Here is a 20,209-nt window from a genome sequence, read left to right as displayed (position 1 = left end):
ACCTACTGTTTTTACGCTTACTGTGTTAGAGCATATGATCCTAATGTAATCCACATTGCAAAAATTGCCTTGAAATCAAGTAGTTAGTTCAGACTTGAATTACAACTCTTTCCGAAAGTGCAATCTACTGTTTTAAAACACTTTGGATTTTTAAGTTTCCCTTAAAATAGAATCTTGCAAACCTTACCAAATTTACTCAAACAAGTTCCATCAATTGCAGTGGCACAATCTTTTGTTGCAAGATCACACTGATTTATAGCAGCCTTCCCCAATCTGGTGCCCTTCAGATACTTTAGACTCCCTTCGTTCTTGCTGGCTAAAGCAAATAAGAGCTGTGCTCTCAAACACCTGGAGGGCACTAGGCTGAGGAAGGCTGGTCCTACCAAATGAGGTGGAGTGTTATATTTTTCATCCTCCAATTATATCTGTGGATTAAATAATGCAGAACCCCTGCTGTAGACAGCTAGTCTGGAGTATCTTTTGGGGAATGTAAATCTGCAAAACTGTCAGGTTTTCAAACGCCACATAAACCAGGTGCTTATGAAATGCCACAGCACAGTCTCCACAAGTGGGCTGTGAACCTGAACAAGTCCATGCTACTATCAGACCCAGCGGTAACTCTCTCCTTACAACCTCCCTGCTGCACTATCTAGGAAGTATCAGAAGCAGAGTTCTTATGGACACATTCATACCCTATAGGCACTCTATAATAAAGTTTGATATTTATCTGCAGTTCAGCCAACTGCTCCTGCCAATGATCAGGCCCCTTGGCCAAAATTAAATAGCATTTGAATGTTCATTTGAAGTTCAAACACAAAGTATGACCCCCCATTGTTCTACCAAGCCTTTCATACATGGATTCTCAGGATGGAGGGGAGGGGGGGGGAGAGAGTAGCATATCTACCCCCACTATTTACACTCCTCTCTTGTGCCCTGTAAATTCCTACTCAATGTGGTCTCCAGCACATATGGAATGCATTGTGAACAGATAATTCACCAGCTGTGATGGCAACTGTGAACCACAACATTGTTATAAAACAAGAAACTTCAATCCCCGTTTCTGTGTAATTATGCTAATAAGCCGCAAACATAACCATAACAAATATCTACTATGCACACTTCCTTTTGCATGAGATAATTAGTTGAAGGGAAACCTTTAACAACACAGAAAGCTTCACTAAAATTTTTGACAAGTGAGGCGCACTTAGTCTGCCGCAACTTAAACACACCCTTAAACTAAGCTGCAATTCTTTTAGGACTGGCTTCTCAGATATTCCAAATGAGATCCAACACCGCAGACTTTTCCAAATCAAACCCCAATTTATAATAGAGGTTTTCCCTCTGTCAAACTATTTTAATATCTACAGCATGTTCAGTGATGTGTGGCTTAGCTTTTCTCTGCATCACCCAAGGGTCACGCTTGCAAGCATGATGTAGTCTTAGGATTGGCTACACAACAGTTATGCATTATCTTTTTGTCTAGCAAACAGTTTTTTTTTTTAAAAGCGCAACCCATGAACGATCACCTAAAGACAATTATTCCCTCTAAAGGCTCAATGGACTTAGCAGCAAAAATCGAAAGGGGGAGAGCTGCTGAATAGAAAGGAACAATCCTGGAAAGTTATAATGAATCCAATGTCCACAGCTTATTCACACGTTTTATTTTACAAACGAATGGGATTCTGACTTCGCACCAAGGCTGAAATACATTCCATTCCTTCATTGCTTAGTCTTGTTCTATTTTATTGTTGGCTGAGATTCCAATTTACACTCAGAAAAGAATATAACTCCAAAGAAATAATATAATTTAAGTGCATTGTGCACCATGTCTATCCAGACACATGCAGAATTTCTGCCTCTAAAGATGCTACATCTGCTCTCCTACTTGTTAGCACTGCAGATTACCTATATGTTCTTGTGACACAATCGGAAACTTGAGTTGTTTGCCTAGACCTGCAATGACCATAAATCCCAGTTCTGTTAAACCACTGCGTTCACAAGTATGGGTCAGCACCCATAAATTATAGTGCAACTCAGGTAAAAAAAAAAAAGGCAAGAAAAGTTTCATATGACTAACAATGATTCATATATGCTGCTTTTTCTCCTTTATAATTTGGTGAAAGTTACCAAATTCATTTAACAGCATATCAATTTGCTTATTCAAAGAGCCCCAATGTTCCTCTAAGGAGAAAGTTTGAGGAAAAGATGAATGAAATAAATGGGGTGGGGGAGGGAAGAGAGAGAAACAACATCCACCAACCAGGTATTTCTCTGGGCTGAGGTCCAATATGGCAGGCTGCAAAGTAATTTTGCAAAAATATAAACAAAATGATTCAATATCTATTCCAATAAAGGACCAATAAATATGTTTGCCTCAGGCTAGCTAGCAACTAAAGACAAATAAAATTATGGACAATAGGCAACATTTTGGATATCTTCTACCTGTTAATTTCAAAAGTCATGTCCTAGTCTACACTATTAATGGGTCATCATTTTCACATGCACCTTTGGGTTTGATGCAGGTCAGCCTTTCTGCTTCTCAGGATTCCTTTTGCTCCCTCCTAGGTGTCATTAGTCTGATCCAGGCTAAAGCCATGCAAAACATTTTAATAAAGCCAAATGTGATTAGAAAAAAGAGAGCAGCTGCCCAGTAAAAGGGAAAGATAATGGAAGCTTCTATGCTACAATGAGCTCTTTGACTGAAGTTGTGACACGTTGCATTCAAAATATAGCTTTTCAATACAAACCAAGGGCATGTTGAGACATCACATCACCCCTGTGATTCTACTTCAGGTTAAATCAAGAGTGAGCTTTGGGCTTTTTCGGGGGGGATGCAACATACTCTTGCATCCTTTCCATTTTTAGAAGGCGTGCAGTGTCATGCTTATGAACACTGGGAGAGCAATCCCGACTAAAGTAGGTGTGTGCTTTTTTCTTCAAAAAAGGGGGACAATAGCCTCTATTTTCCCAATAGTAGTAGTTTTGAAAGACATTCCTTACCTAATGCATATATAATTCTTTATGTGCATGTTCAAAGACACTCAAATATTTACACTATTTAAACCATGAAACTAAGAAGTTTTTTGTTTTACCTGAACTGGATCATAGCCTCAATTCAGACATGGTTCAATTAAACTCTATAATTTCAGATCTTCTATTACACCAATAATTCATTGTATATCTTTCTTTGCTCTTCAAATAGCTTTTACGGGTGTCCAACCTATACCAATTTCTTTTACTCATTCTGGAGGGCAGGGAACCCAGAGTGTAAATTCACCGTGAAATATGGAAGTCTACCAAACACACATGGCTTTCTGTTTTCATAAACTCCCAAAGCCAAGCATCAGGCAAGACAATGGGTAGCATGGATTAGTAGCTGTTATGTCATGTCCGAGACAACTGTAACATAACAGATGTATACCAACACCCTTCTCTGGTAGTTGCCTTCCTTCACTGTCTCATCAATAAGGATGATATCGTTTTTAGAAAGCAAATACCTGTCCCTAAGTAGTGTTTCCCCTGCATTACAAAACAGGAGCATAGCAAGTTAAAAGCGGATTTTGCACACAAACACTCTCTAAGGCTCCCACTGACAAAACCAAAGCAAGGCACACTGATTGTGTCTGGCTGGAATTTCATGACATACGGAATGATTAGAGATAGGCTCAATTACGCATCCCATTCTTTCCCCCTACCCCCAGGCAACGCAAGCGTCTATTAATACCTAACAAGATTCTGCAAACTGTGCTCTGTTGACTAATTAAAGATCAATGCATGTTACTCTCCCCACCTTGAATTAATACGCATCAGGGACTTTCATTGCCGATAGCTACACATGTACAATTCTGTTTGCCAAAAATTTGGAGAGATATTAAGTAATGGCCTCATTTAAACTCGAGGCCTACAGCTCATAAATATGGAAGCATCCATTTGTGTTTTAACCTATGTAATGAATATTGTAAGATCACACCTGTAGATATACACATATGTTTGTGTATCCATTCAAGAGAAGATTTAATTTAGTTTTTTTAAAATGAGCTTGGCTCTAATGGTGCACTTTCCAAGAAAGAAAATATACATCTGCTTACACGAGGGGGCAAGTCACCAGTTCAAATATTGTTTTGGAGGATCCCTTGGGCCTTAGGAACAACTTATGGGCAGTGAAGGAATGTCTTCCACAGCAGGAATGTCTTCCTACAGCAGGAATGTCTTCCGCAACCAAAAGTACACTTGCCAGTTGTAAAATTTAACCCATTGCTTTAAAGGTATTTCCAAAGCAATGCAATGATCCATTATAATGAAAAATAAAATTAAATGCTCATGCAGCTTAATCATTCAAGCCTTAGTCTTCCCTCAATCTCATTCCAACTCATCTACCCAAGCAAGCCAGTCATCCTCTATCTATTCTGTAGTTAGGAAAGCGTACCTCAAGGACTGAACCAACCCAGGCCCTGCGATGATCACCTGAGGCCCTTCTTTGTGTGCCCCCTCCACGAGAAATCCAGAGGGTGGCAACACAAGAACGGGCCTTTTCTCTGGTGGCTCCCTGCTAGTGGAATGCTCTCCCCAGGGAGGCTCGTCTGGCATCTTTCTTACATATCTTTACATACCAGGCAAAAACATTCCTCTTCTCCCAGGCCTTTGGTGAATTAGACAAGCTATGGCCTTTTAAACTGGAGTGGGGGGTAATTGTTTTTGTTTGTTATAGAAAGTGAATGAAATAATAATAATAATAATAATAATAATAATAATAATAATGCAGATGATTCTGTGTCCAAGACTTATTTGTAACTAGTTAATCAGACAAAGGTACACACATCAGAAATAACTTTTAAATAGTACAAATAAAGCCCTCTGTTGTGAATCATAACTGTGATGAGAAACATTCAGATAATTATACGAAGCCACCTTATACGGTGTCAGACCATTCGCCTGCTTGGCTCAGCATCATCAACCCTCCAGGGTTTCAGGCAGAAATCTCTCCCGGCACCACCAGGAGATAACAGGGACCGAACCTGGACCTTCCCACATGCTCATCAGGGGCTCTAGCTCTGAGCTATAGAGAGAAATTATATGGAACTGACTGGCCAAATATACTGCTACTGCTGCTGCTAAGAGATGCTACTACTGGTGCTGCCACCGCACGAACTGGACCAAGTTAATCCTCAATAAAAGAAACGTCCCTGAATTCAAATTCCAGTTATTATTTGAATTCTATACAAGTGTTTTGCATGCTGAAAACACTCCTCTTTCCTTTTGATACCTGACAGGTATTTCAGGACCCATCCTATTAGTGTGGCTGTAATTTGTTTTAAACGTGTTTTAATATTGTGGGACGCGGGTGGCGCTGTGGGTAAAACCTCAGCGCCTAGGACTTGCCGATCGCATGGTCGGCGGTTCGAATCCCCGCGGCGGGGTGAGCTCCCGTCGTTTGGTCCCAGCGCCTGCCAACCTAGCAGTTCGAAAGCACCTCCGGGTGCAAGTAGATAAATAGGGACCGCTTACCAGCAGGAAGGTAAACGGCGTTCCGTGTGCTGCGCTGGCTCGCCAGATGCAGCTTGTCACGCTGGCCACGTGACCCAGAAGTGTCTGCGGACAGCGCTGGCTCCCGGCTTATAGAGTGAGATGAGCGCACAACTCTAGAGTCTGGCAAGACTGGCCCAAATGGGCAGGAGTACCTTTACCTTTAATATTGTATTTTTTCATTGCCATAATGCGCTGTGGAACCTTATAGCGAAGGGTGAGTAAGAAATTGTAGTGGTAGTAATAGTTACTCTTGGCCATACCTACCCAACCCATTTCCAATCGGTTTCCAGGTGCAGCTGCTTTTTACAATGGGGCCTGTAACCTGCAGGGTTAATAGCTGGGAGAAGTCAAGCAACAGCAGAAAAGGCAGTTGTTGCTGCTGCTGGATGGTTTAAAAAACAATAATGTATGAGCATACCCTAAAACAGGCATCCCCAAACTTGGCCCCCCAGATGTTTTGGGACTACAATTCCAATCATCCCTGACCACTGGTCCTATTAGCTAGGGATGATGGGAGTTGTAGTCCCAAAACATCCGGAGGGCCAAGTTTGGGGATGCCTGCCATAAAACAACAAAGCAGGAGGTGGGGTCAATTAGATTTCTCAAAGAAAACCCTAAAACAGATTCTAAAAATTAATGTTGATTATGATAGTAGAAACGTACGTACTTGTGTTTTGTATCAACTGGAAGTCTCCATACAATTGCAATGTTTGTTTTATATACAAAAAGTAGAAATCTGTGTGGCTTGTACTGTCCACCTATGAGTTACATTAAAACACTCAATACAGGAATAACAAATGTGGATACAAATGCCTAAGTGATCTATAGGGGATTAAGTTAATAAATTAGGCAGCGGTTTCATTGAGTATGGGAATGAAGTAACTGTTGAGGAATACCCCTGAAGAGAATTTCTCTAAGTATGTGTTTTAGGCTTTTATTGGTTGCATGTCTTTTAATTAAATTTAAGTTGCTTTGGGTCACTTTTGTGAGGAAAGCAACCAACAAATATAATTAAATAATGATACAAATAAATAAATAATTGCAGGGTTTGGGCTAGATGGCCGTTGGGGTCCCTTTCAACTCTACAATTCCATAATTCTATGAAATAAATGTCATTTGGGAGTTTCTTTGGGAGTTAACTAGACCAAGTTAATCCTGAATAAAAGAAGTGTCCCTTAATTCTGATTCTAGTTATTATTGAATTCTACATAAGTCTTCTGTTCTTTATATTCACAGAATTGCTCAATCCTGTTCCAGTATACCTTCAGGGCAGGCAACAGTCGGTCTAAATATATGACAGACTGACAGCATGCAAAAGTCATACAGCTAATACATGCACACCTATATCCCTAACCCCTGAAATGTACATCCACTGAGCATGGAAGAGGACACGGAAGAATCATAGAGTTGGAAGGAACCCTGGGAGTCATCTAGTCCAACCCCCGGCCATGCACAAATCTCAACTAAAGCATCCAAGACAGATAGATAGCCATCCAACCTCTGCTTAACAACGCCCAATAAAGGAGAGTCTACCACCTCCTGAGGGAGTGCGTTCCACTGTGGAACAGCTCTTACCACCAGAAATTCTTCCTGTTTAGTTGGAATCTACTTTCTTGTAACTTGAATCCATTGGTTTGGGCCTTGAAAACAAACATGCTCCATCTTCCATGTGACAGCCCTTTAGATATTTGAAGACAGCTATCATATCTCCTCTTAATCTCCTCTTTCTGAGGCTAAACACACCCAACTCCCTCCAGTGTTCCTCATAAGGCTTGATTTCCAGACCCTTTATCATCTTGAAGCAAAGGTCTCTGTCATCCTTGCTATTTTCAAACATGGTAACTACATGCAAACATGCCAGGCAGGAATAATGGGAAAGGAGAGCCTAGGAGGGGTTTCCTACGTACAAAGGACAGCCCTCAGATATTAAGGAAAATATTATAATTATTGTTGTTGTTGTTGTTGTTGTTATCACCATCCATTTATTTACCTCTAAATGCAGCAAAATTAAAAACACAAAGGTTACATCAATATACAGAACATCAATACAAATAATTAATTATAACATACAGAAGACAGGGCTTAGCTTTAACAAAAGCCTGGGGGGAAATGTGTCTCTTAAAGGATTAAGGTAATAGATGGCAAAGGCAGAGGCAACACCATACTGAGCAGTGTTATTTACCAGCAGCCGCCGCTTGGGTGAACAGACAGAAATAAGGAAAAGGCTCCTGAACTTTTAACAGCTGGGCATAAAGCCAAGCAGAAATGGAGAAGAGGAACTTCTTGCTACCACCACCAGCCAATCCCGTTTGGTTTGGAGCAAGCAAGCAAAGAGGATGATGCCACATGTGCACATGCCCTCCTGCTGCTAGCAAAATGCTGGCAGCGGAGAGCAGCACACAGGGACATGCACACATCTGGCGCCTGGCAGCTAGGCTGAAAGGGGAGTAAGTGGCAAGCTGCTTGCCTCCATTCAGCATGAGGCCCAAAGAGGGGGAAAGCTGCCTTAGCCAGGCCAGGCTATTTGATGTTCTTGCCCAGCGCAGTCTACTCTGGCTGACAGTAGCTTTCCAGGGTCTCAGGCAGAGGTTTTTCCCACCATCAGCTACCTGATGCTTTTATAATAAGATATAGATGTGCATGAAGGGTTACTAGGTTTGCATATAACAGCAAGGGCAGAAAAGCTGTCTCCGGTCATGTGTTCCTTGTTACTATGGCTATTTGTTGTTGTTATTAATGTTTTAGCAAAAGCTTTTGATTTTATATACTTGGAACATTCATTTGTGAGACCCCTCCCTTATTATAAAGTTAATAATTAAAATGCATGACATGATGCAGGAGTAACAGGACCCAGCTTCCATCCCACCCATGAGATAAGCTGCAGGAGACGATTGTGCCTTTGCTTAACCCCCCTCACACCCACAAAACAATTATTGGTATCTTAAGATCCCAACACAGTGATGAAAACAAGGAAATGTGACTGAAAGATTGTGAACTCAAGATGCACCTACAAAAAGTAGTTCTATATTGCTTGTTTTCTGCAAAGTCTGCTTCCTCCTCCTCCTCAAAGGCTGCTACATGCAGCCTCCAACCAAATTTTGCAGCGCCTCTACGCTCACCCCATACCCCCCCAGCTTCCATTTCCAACTGCTTTAAAAGTTTGTTCAGCTCTCTCTTTTTTTGGAGTCCAAGATGGAGCAGAAAAAATACCCCTGTGATCCAACAGACCCCTGAAGTTTCTTGTCATGGGTTTTTTGCTGTGCAGTCAGCGACAGTTTTGTTTTTATGTTACAAAAATAGAGGAGGACCTACTCCAGGGCTCTTGAAGTAGTACTGACCACATAAACATGTACTTTGTGGCACACGTAAATTCTAAGGTTTTACACACCCTATTTTCAGAAGTTGCTATGGACAGTGGACCCCAGTTAAGCTTTTGGTTGTTTCACTTTCTACATTCATTTTGATCGGAGTAATTTGGGCCACCCCTAGCTTATCAAGTTTAAATGCAATTATAAGAAATATATGTTGAAGGGTGAGAAATGAAACACCACAGGAAAGCTGACCCAAATGACTGTTGGGAGACCTGGACATCCGTAGTCTGTGTTATGTTTTAACAAGATTCATAATATCTGGCCTTGTTATTGCTACAGTGGAAGACCACTGGCAGTTAAGCTTTGGTCAAATCCATTTCTCCAGCCTTCTTCCTAGCCCACATCTTACTATAGCAGCAGTAAGTAAAGCTAGAGATAAATCTTATCCTAGATAACAGCCACAGGAAGAGAGAAGTCTGATGCATGTTCACATTTACAGTAGCTAGCTGAAAAAGTCTCACACTGAAAGGAGAATATATTGAGCAATAGCAGGATTTTTTTTTAAAGAGGAGTCTTTAGTTGGCCATAGTAGGTGACATCATTTTGTTTTAAAGTGGTGTCAATAGCGTAGGGGCTACAACACTTTTGGAAGAGATTAAAACACACGCAATATACTTTTATCTTACAGCATTTCACTAATATATTTATGAGTGTTAAGAATTCAGCATGGAAATTTGGATGTTAGCACAAGGAAATCTTTCATAATGATTTCACAATAGCAATTAAATACTTGAACTTCAAAATGCAAGTCATAGTCCTAAACAGCAATATACTGGAAGGCTGAACAAGTGAACAAAGCAGTGAGAATTAGATCCAAAGATAGTGATTAGTGCTGAAATGAAATAATGAGTACTTAGGCGGAATTGGGGTAAGAAAATTTGCATGCCAGTTCTTGTGCAGCTAGACTTCCTTTGTAAATCTCCATCTTTGGTTTTCACCAAGTGACAGACAATTACTAGAGGACCTGGTAATGGGAACTATTCTAACAGTAGCAGTCATGACACTGGCTGTAATCTTGCATGCATTTAGTCCGATTAAATCCCATTGATTTTCAAGGCTACACAAGGATGTGTGTATCATTGCAGCTAAACACATAGTCCGTCATCCTCTAAAATATTACAATTTGATGCAATTAGGAAACAAGTCCAGTCAACAACTACAAGGTCAGTTCAAAATCCAAGCAGCATCACAGCTGTATAATCCTCTAACATGCTGAAACTATTTGTCAGTACCTAAACATGCTTAAACCAGTTTTATACATTTAATATATATTTTTGCAGAAGCTAGCATTAGATAACAACCAATCAATGGTAGCATACTTTAAAAGTTCAGAAATTTCAGCAATAGAAAATTTTCTAGTTATACATAGGACCTCAATCAACATTTAAGCAACCATGTTATGATGTTGTATTATAAGGAAATTAAACATCTCCAGAAGAGATTTAAAAAGGCAAATGGGCATTACGGGGGGAGGGGGGAATCTAGCCACTGTAAACAGAATGAACAACTGAATGGTAAATTTACATGTATGAATGGATGATAGACGACATTTTCAAAAAAAAACCTTGTAAAATTGTGTTAAATGATGAACAAAGTCCGCAGAGACAAAGCAAGATGAAAACTGACAATGGATTCAACGTCTTCAATAGTTCTCAACAGGCTCCCAAGGGAAAGTTAGAAAGGGAAAAGGCAGCAGGGCTACCTATAGGAGCTGCCATGCAAATGGGCAGCAGGGGGCCACCTTAGGTGAAGGAAGTCTTACAATAAAAGGTGACAAGCAAAACATATGGAGCATTACACTGAAATCAGCATGCAGACATACGAACGACTGCAATCATAAAAGCCAAGAGGCAACCAATATTAAGTGGAAAGACATGGGGCATTATATTGTTTGCCTATGCCAATGTTCAACTGGGGTGTGTGTGTTAAAAACAACTTAAGCCACCTAGAGGTTTCTTATGGTTCAGCCACATGAGTAATCAATCATCTTTAAGTTTAACTATTTTACGTCATTTCCTCATGCAAGCTGAAGTATGGCCATTTCCCAGTTCTAGATTAATTCAGTATACAAAATTAAGACAGGCCTCAAATAATTGTTTCCTATTGCTTTTTATTCAAAAATAAGGCTGAAGTTTAAATATAATAGGTAGTTTTCAATAGGTTAATGCTGTAAGCTTTCATAATAAGAAATGCCTCAACTAAAAACCAAGACCAGGATGCAAATCTATCCTCGGTAAATTTGTATATACAATCACAGAAAGAAATGAAAAGATACCTAGAAGCTAAAACAAAATGACTTAACAGGGAGGTGATTTAAATTTCATATGTTAATTTTGCAGAAAGCTTCCAACTTAGGTGTGAATTCCTCTTCTCACAACTCAAACAATTGTGGTGTAAGACAGTTTTTAAAATTGCCTGCTCAGGCGGATGATTTATTGACCACTTTCACCACTTTCACGCTTGTAGCCCCATCAAAGCCAGTAGAACTATACCAGTCAATGAGCAACTCCCCTCCCGGCATCTCCTGGTTTCTTTAGAAAAACCTAAAAGGGGAGGAGAAAGTACTCTGAAACTGCATTTGCATAAGTGCACAACACAGGGGATTTCTGAGCATTCATATCGGCCAAATCAACCAAACAAATTGCCTGAAGAACTGCAACAGTAAGCTATTGGAGTTCTTATGTCGGCAACTTCAGAAGTCCATCGGGAGAATAAAATCTTTTATAATAATAATAATAATAAAAATCAATCACGATTCTTGTTCTGTCTCTCAAAACCTGGGAAAAAAAACCTGTGCACCACTAATTTAGCCTTCTTACTAAAAAATGAATACAAGATAAAAAGGAGCCGACAGCTGGAAGAGAGCCAATAGAAAGCTTTCAGCAGCAAAATGCAAAGAGAACTGTTTGTTCTGTATTCAGAATTTTACATGGAACTCCACAGATGAGATGGCATATCTGGCTACAGGTCCAAGAATACACATTTATTACACAGAGAATGCTGTTGTTAAAAATAAATTGGAGATTAATGCCTTCTAACCAGAAGTGCACGAAGAAGAATTCCTGAGCAATTCAATTCCCACAAGGAAAGAACAAAGTTTTCTTTCAAAAGTCACCTTTTACTGGGAAGGGTGCTCCTTTACAGGGAGCCCCAAGTTGAGAAATAGACAGCTCCTGGCTTTCTATTTATAGTCATTCAGGCAGTGAATAGTTTCATTCCAAATGCCACAAGGCATACATGCAACCTTTTATTCCAGGGGCCTGATTTGTGTTTCATTTCATAAAGTCCAGGGCTAGGAAGACAAAAAGAATTTTTAACAAGTGTGCAACAGAAACTTGGGAAGGGGGTGTGTGTGTTCAGCTTCTTTATTAGACTAAACTAGATTCTCAGAGGCTGGTATGAGGGGTTGGGGGTTGGGGGGGGGCAGAACTCAGAAACTTTCCTATACAGTTTTGCTTTTTAAAAGAAATGTAGCTCTAGAACTGCATGGGCTTTTTTTGCTCATTAACCATGAATACTAGTGCCCTGCAATTTAAGCAAATGGGGGGGGGAGGGGGGTGACACAAGGAAAAGGAACAGAGGGGTGCAAGCATTTCAATTAGCTGTCTTTGAAGGACCCTTCTGAATGAGAAAGACAGAACACACTTGTCAAATGCAAGTTCAAGTGAAAGGCACTTCTGCCAATGAAGTGCGCAGATGGCTGTGGGGGTTCCGCTAAACCTTCGCTGGGCCCCCATTATGTCTTCATTGCTCACAAAAAAAGGCAAGGGTCACCTACAGTTTAGAATAAGTTAGCTTCCTTTCCCACAGGATGACTTGAGTCAAAGTGGTGAGGAAAGTCTTCCCTTTTTGAGTGACTGCTGTCTCATCAAGGCACTAAACACTTATATAAAAAAGCTGAAGAAATGCATTTTTTAAAAAAATCTTCCCACCACTGCAGATACCAGATAGATGGAATCTGGCTGAGCATTTCTATTAAGGGGGAATGCAGAGGGATTCTGGTCAGCTAACACTATTTTCAGGATGTTGTTCAGCAGGCTTCTCCCTCCATAGGTTCATAGAACACAGAGTTCAAAACCAGGTACAACTTGGAATAAGTGGACATTCAATTTCTATTACATATTTGGCCGTAGGAAAGAGCATGACACCTTAGCTCAAGATGGGGGGGGGGGGCTGTGTGTGTGTGTGTGTGTGTGTGAGAGAGAGAGAGAGAGAGAGAGAGAGAGAGAGAGAGGTAGACAGACTCTTGTATAAGCCAACTCTGTCCTGCAAACTTCTGAAAAGAAAAGCAGTTATAGCTTGGCATGTTCTGTATGTGTTGATAAATTATAATGGAAATAAAGTTGAAAAAGCATCACAGGAATCTTACACCAGTACAATGCATAAGTTTCCCTGCAACTGATCACAGGGCAGAAATGAATGACAAGTAATTATATGGCTGCATGCAAAATTACATTCTTTTGGATACCATTTGAACTAATTCCCACTGTAGTGAGAGTGCAGCACTTTTTTTTGGGGGGGGGGGTAAGAGTATGATTCATGTTAGGACGGTATGAATTGACCTATAAACCGATAAGACAGCTAGAGTCTGTTCCAGACTGGTCCTGAGCCACTCTCATTTCTACTTCTGCTAAGATTAAAAGCTGCATCACCACTGCTGTGCTGCCACAACCCTAGTTGCATGCAGGGCAGACATTACTTATTGCTTCAAATGCTATTGCCTTGGATCCAAAGTTAATGAATATCACAGAAGGAAAGTTTTTCATCTCCTTGCTTCCACTGCAGCCACCTGTGGCCATTAAAAAAGCCTTATTGGGGTTGTGAGGGCAACTCCTGAGCAATGTGGGATGGGGTGCAGGGGAGAGCAAGAGAAAGGAAATCTGTGAACTTCCTTAACAACTCACATTAGGATCCAAGCCATTGTCTTAATGGTGGGCAGGGCAGCAGATGTTTGCTGCTGCTTGTTGCTATTGGTTGCCCAGGCCAATGGTACTTATGATCAAAATCTAGAGGATCAGGAGATTCTCCAGAGAAGCACATGATATGACATAGGAGCCACAGCTGAAAGGAGAGCATTGGAGACAAGCATCGCATGCACGTTTATGTTGTGAATAATCTTGAGGGAGTTATTTTGGACTGGAGAAGATGGTGTAAAAGTAAAAGGAAACAAAATAAAATGTACAGAAATAAATAAAATGGTCAGAGCTTCTGCACACAAAAGTGATGTTGGGAGCCAAGTACTGTAATGGCTATGCCTTGGGTTTCTTTTTTAGAAGAATGAGGCATGGGCAAATTGTATAGGAAGTGGTTGAAAGTTAGCATTCTCTTTCACCCACCGGAAGTAAACTATTAGTTGTTATCCAAGTTTCAGATTTGTGTGTAGTTATACTGTTGCAGTCGACAGTGGCCCTTTAGTTATTTCCTTGGGGTCAGTCAACTCGGTAGGGCTCATGGTGATCAATGCCTATTTCTCCTTCAACTGTGGGAAGGCAGTTGCTTTACTTCTGACACAGCCTTCTCAGTGGTCAAAGGTCAGATTCCTCCTATTCAGAGCTTCCAATGGTTTCCTCCTCCCTGTCCCATTTTTTGAAATAAAAGTTCATTTTGGCATCGAATTAAGAAAGCACAATTAATTTTAAGCACAACTCTGCAACTTTTCTTTAACTTTTAAAAAGCTTGACTAACTATGAATAGTATTGTGAGAACTAAAGTGATTTCTTCCAAAGCAAAAATAGAAAAGTTTCGGCAAATGAAAAAGATCACATTAGAATTTCAAGACAAAGGAATCCCTACTCACATTCACTCTTCTTGCTAATACTGTGGTCCCCTGTGTTTTGCATTGTGGCAAGGCAAATTTGGGTACTGAAAGGGGGAGGGATAAGAGCTGTGCTAATTTGCCCTGCAACTAATATTCTAAATCAGATTTTGATTGTCTTTCCTTTCTTTCTTTCTTTCTTTACCAGTCTTTTTATCATTAGCACTTCTACAACACATTAGGTATAAAACAAGAATATAATTACATTTTAATGAATAGATACTAGGATGAATTCAAAAATTCTGGATTAATCTACATTCATTTAGGGATGAAAAGACAACAACCAGTAAACAAGAAGAAAGTTTCTGCTACCTTTTATGGGGGGGGGGGCTTTTCTTGCACTGACCTAGATTGAGGTCATTATTTCAAATATCACATCACATATCATACGGTAGAAATATCCTTTGGGGGGGGGGAGGAGATTGTTTTCTAGACAGATCAACACCCTGAAAGCATTTTCTGATTACAGTAGTACAGGCTAGGCATTATCTATCCTTAGTTTACAGAAATATTTTCACAATTTACAATCTGTGACTAGAGAGCAAAGCCAGGATGAATTGGGTTAATAAGAATTACCAAGTGGACTTTGGTGGGTTGGTAGATGGAGGGGACAGAACAGCGGTCTGACACTAATGACCCGGGTGTCACGCTTCAGAGAGACTTCTTAGCATAACACAATGCTTCAAAATGTCTAGGCATAAAGTCTGACTCCTTCAGGAGAAAGTAACTGCAAAACCTTTAAAATGATAAATGGGGCGGTGGAGAGAGATACAACCCCACATTTGATAATTCCCTGTGTTGCATTTCATCCCTAACTATAGCTTCGAAAATATTTAAATTAGAAACATGTCTAAAAATAGGGAAATAGTTCAGATTTTTGTAATTATGTAATTATGCCTCAGGGTCATTAAGCAAATCCTGAAGAGATAATACCAAACCACAAAATTGGTTTTTAAAGAGAATTAGGAACTTCCACACGTGGATGCCAGTGGTTCTTTGCTTCACTCTCTGCTGGAACCTTGTAATCCGTATTAATCTACTGTTCATTCAAGGAAAGTTAACTTTTTTCCCAATGAAGTCCTAAATTTGCTTTCAATTCTTTTATGTTCCTTAACTCTGCAGCAGCCGATTCTGTAGAGCTAAGATACATTATTTCCACATAAACTATGTGAAATCTGCTGTATTTCTCATCTTTCTTCACTCCCCCCCCCCCACTCCTTACCCTTTTGCACATGCTGCCAAACTAACTTAGCAAAAAGTTTTAAAAGCTGGGAACAATGCTACCACAGGGTGCCAAATTTGCAGTGAAAGCCCCAAAGGCTGTTGTCACGCAAAGTTTGACAGGCCTTGCCAAATGGTTTCTTCAGGATATAAACTGCTTGTGAAGTGACTGAGTCCTTTGTATTTACAGCTGAATGCTGCAGATGGGAAGGTCTCTGCCAAGAAAGAGTAACTGCTGTTTTTGCCATGTGAAGGTTTAACATACATAAATAAGGAGCACACTCACTCCTAACGTGCAAGGCAATGTTTAGCTGCTTTAGGAGTGGGGGTGGGGGTGGGCCTTCCACCTCAAGGAACTGGGTAGGTAAAAAGAGTTTTATTTTAAAAAGAGTGTTGGAGAAGCATCATGATATGCAACGGAATGAACAAAACTACCAACTGAGCATCCTTGTCTATAGATTAAACTGGGTAACTCTCCCCCTCCCCCCCAAAAAAACATTATAAGCCCCCCCCCCCCCGACCTGAAGGCCCAGGAGCTTTTTTGTGGAAGGTCCTTCATTGGAATCTGTACCCTGTAGTACTCTAAATATTGGGAGCATTTAAATTCAAATATAAGAAACTACAATAATCTCTTTACTCTATTCCAGGAGGAGTCCTATGAATAAGAAACAGATTAACAAGGACACCTCTTTACAAGTTCCAATATCCAGTGAATAAATAGTATAAATAGTATGCTTTATTTACACAGCACCCAAAAGTAGGTGCTTTATCATCATTGTGCTGGGTTAGGGCAATTTCTAAAGATTTGAGAAATTGGGGCCAATCCCCTCGGGGAGAAGCATATCTCAGTGGAAGGTCACATGCATTTCAATGCAGAAGACACAGTTCTGGACTACACAGACCACTGATCTGACACAGTTTAAAGCAGCTTCATATCAATGAGGCGCTCAAATCTCATTCTCTCATCATCTTTTAAACTCAAAAAACCCACTTACAAAAAGAAACAGTGATGTGCCTCATTTAGGAAGCAGACTAGTAGAGCAAAGTATGTGAGCGACTAACTGTTTCTCACCTTCAAACCTCTAACTCAAAACAAATAAATCCAAAACTCATGAGTGAAAAACCAGAATTTTGGAACTATCAGACCTTGCCTCATAAGCATGTAAATAGAAACATTAGCACACTTTTTCCTGCTGTTAAGTTATTCCCTTAATGTCCTAATCTGTTTTTCCTTTACACTCTCCTAAAAGGCATTTAGTATTAGGTGTTTTGACAGAGGGGAAAGTCCTCTGAACACCATATAGAGATGTTCAAGCATTCCTACAGCTGGCTTGGCGGCTATGTATCAGAAGACATATTTTACTGAACTTATTTACATCTACTATTGCATAAAGTTAGCAAGTCTTGAAGCTACACAAAACCCTTCCACCCATCTGTATGAGGACAGCTAAACAAACTACGTGTGCAGAACAAAACAAGACAACTCTGCTGAAACGTCTCAAAAAGAATAATATTTGCTTAAAAAACTTTTCTCCAAGTTTCAACACATTCAAGAATGAGCCAAAGACTCAGTTAAGTAAGTTTTACAATAACAGTTTAGTTCCAATTACTCTTCTGATTCCTGGGTCAGGGTCTATTAAAATTAATTCAGTTGCAACGATACAGTCACAGATCTTTATTGCATCCACACCTTAACTCCCATTTATAGAACTCTGTAGCTCTTGGAATTTCAACCAGTTCAGAAACCATTTGTGGTAAAAATAGATCATTTCCAAGAAAACAAAGATGAGCCAATATGAGTAATACTCATAGTAGCTCAAGAGAGTTAGTTCTTATCAAAGCTGTTTGAAAAAATATAATTTTTCTAATTTACCTCAATTTTGTCAGTCTTCGCATCTCCCCAGTAAAGTTTATTTTCTTCAAGATCCAATGCCAAACCATTAGGCCACCCTAATGATGTATTCACCAGAACTTTCCTCTCAGAACCATCTAAATAAGCAGACTCAATCTTCGGATTTTCACCCCAGTCTGTCCAATACATATAACTGTTGGGAACAAATAATAATAGGCTGTTTTACACATGCCTCCTCCTTACACACAAATATTTGATGAAAATATACTACTGCAATTTCAAGTTGTGACATTTGCTGAGAAACTTTAATTAGTAGTAGAATCTGTAATTAGCAGTCTGTGTATCCCCAGAGCTCACAAGATTCATAAATTGTCATTTTAAATAAAGGAGGAGATACAAAATCCCACTCAAGAAATCATGAAGGCTCTCACTACAACACAGGATTTGATGCTTGGCTATCCTAAATAGATAGTAATGAAGTGTATAGATTGGAAGAATGGCAGTGAATTCAGCAGAGACTAGCACCACCAATACAATATATCCTGCACTCTCAGAATATACAACATTTAAATACCTTCTTTCACAAGCCTAGAAAACAAAAGCAGAGCCATCTCTTCATTTTGTATCAATGACCAAAGATATGCAACTCTCACCCCATCACAGGATTAAGCACTATTGCTCTAGGTTCATCTAGGTTTTCCGATATAATGATCTTCCTCGATGTCCCATTCAGCCGCGTAACTTCAATGCGATCGGTACCAGTGTCGGTCCAGTACAAGTTTCTAGCCACCCAGTCTACAGCTATGCCATCAGGGTGATTTACTTCTGTCGTCACAAGGGTTTGGGCTCCTGACCCATCGAGAAAAGCCCGACGAATGGCTCTGACATCATCATCAGTCCAGTATATATAACCCTCCACAGGATCATAGTCTATCGCAATAGCATGCCTGATATTATCTATTTGCAAAATGATGTCGGTGAAATCTGGCATGTCCAAGGAAATTCTTCGTAAATCTGTTCTTCTGGCAAGCAAAAGCACTTCTTCAGCACCTGGAAAAAGGAAGAGAATCACCAGTAAATAACCAGCAATATGGAAAACGAAGACTGATAAGTGTGGTCAAATTTTGTTCTGGCACTGGCATAATAGTGAACCTGGGCTGCTCATTTCCTCAACTGATTTGAAGTACGGAGATGAGACTGTAGTGTCTGAACCCCAACACTCATCTTCACCATTCCTATACTAGTAAAAGGGAAGCAAAGCCAAAGTACAACACTGAAAAATGCAAGAAGGTGGTGATGAAGGAGCAACACTTGGGAGATTCCTTCTCTGATGTGGGCAACAGAAAATTCTGATACTCCTAATACATTCCCCCAAACATAACTTTATGAAGCCACTCTTCGCATTTTTAAAAATAGAGTTCTCTATATAGTTGAAAATACTTGTAGCAAATGTAATAAACCCAAAATACAAAATGCCCCTTGTGCTAAGAGAACTTTAAGACTTCTGCTGAGGTCATTTGTTGGATAGGTGTGCTGCGTATAGATGCTACATACAATACTATGCCTCTAGGAAACAGCTATTGGCTGAGTTGACAAGTTTTGTGGGATATGATGTCTAGACGTTTTCCCGTAACAAATATGCTAGCAAATGAAATCATATCCTACTCTTATGAACCTTTTTTTAAAAAAAACATTTATATGAAAATTCAGTATGTTTTTCCTTTTGCAATGGAATCAAATGACATTTGAGACATAACTGGGTTGTCCTCCTTTTTTCAATGTTAAAATATTACCCTTTGGGTACTTTAAAAATATTTTGCTCAACATTTGTAATACAGAAAATAATCTACTCCTGTTTGTCTAGTTTCCACTGCACCTCTTGCCACCATTATGTCTCCTCCACCAAAGGTGGACACTGGACTTTCAAATTTCAGCAGCACCTCGTGCAAGGCCAAAATTCCTCCCCTCTTATCTTCTATTCTGCTCAATTTACCAAGTCACAGTTGTGGTGCCCTGTGGTGCCCCCTGGGCCCAGTGCAGTAGAACCGGTTGTGCTGCTCTAAATCCATCCTTGCCTCTACCTTCCATCAAACATAACCCATCTATCTGCCTGGAAATAGAAATCCCTCCAAGTGAGCTGTTTTCTCGCTTGGGCAGATGCTGCTCTAAGCCACAGAGGAAGGCACCATTTGGAGGATACCTCTCTGCAATATCCTGTGCCCTTGGCTCTGGGGCAGGAAGGAGAGAGACAGTGCTAGATAGCAAGTAGCACAAAGAAAGCAGGAAATGGACAAACAGCCACTACTTTCTCCATGTGGCCAGGACATTCTATTCCTAGTTGTCTGAAGCTGGCATCCATGTGCTAGCATCCATGTGCTAGCCTCATCCTTCAGAGAGAGGGTCCAGAGGGTGGCAACATGAGAA

General features: G+C 40.2%; 1 protein-coding gene across 1 annotated transcript in view; it reads right to left on the bottom strand.

The window, feature by feature from the left end:
* The window catches only part of LRP5 (LDL receptor related protein 5), a 121,088-nt gene that overhangs the window by 35,352 nt on the left and 65,527 nt on the right, over positions 1–20,209 (bottom strand). Inside the window, exons 6-7 of the mRNA XM_079990671.1 lie at positions 18,439–18,835; positions 17,807–17,978 (exon numbers count right to left, since the gene is read on the bottom strand). Of these exons, the coding sequence (XP_079846797.1) occupies positions 17,807–17,978; positions 18,439–18,835 (569 nt within the window). The remainder of the gene's footprint in view (positions 1–17,806; positions 17,979–18,438; positions 18,836–20,209) is intronic.

Source organism: Podarcis cretensis (assembly GCF_951804945.1).
Source record: "Podarcis cretensis genome assembly, chromosome: 1".
NCBI classification, from domain to species: domain Eukaryota; kingdom Metazoa; phylum Chordata; class Lepidosauria; order Squamata; family Lacertidae; genus Podarcis; species Podarcis cretensis.
The sequence above is the reverse complement of the archived record's forward strand: the minus strand, read 5'-3'. Positions and strand labels throughout refer to the sequence as shown.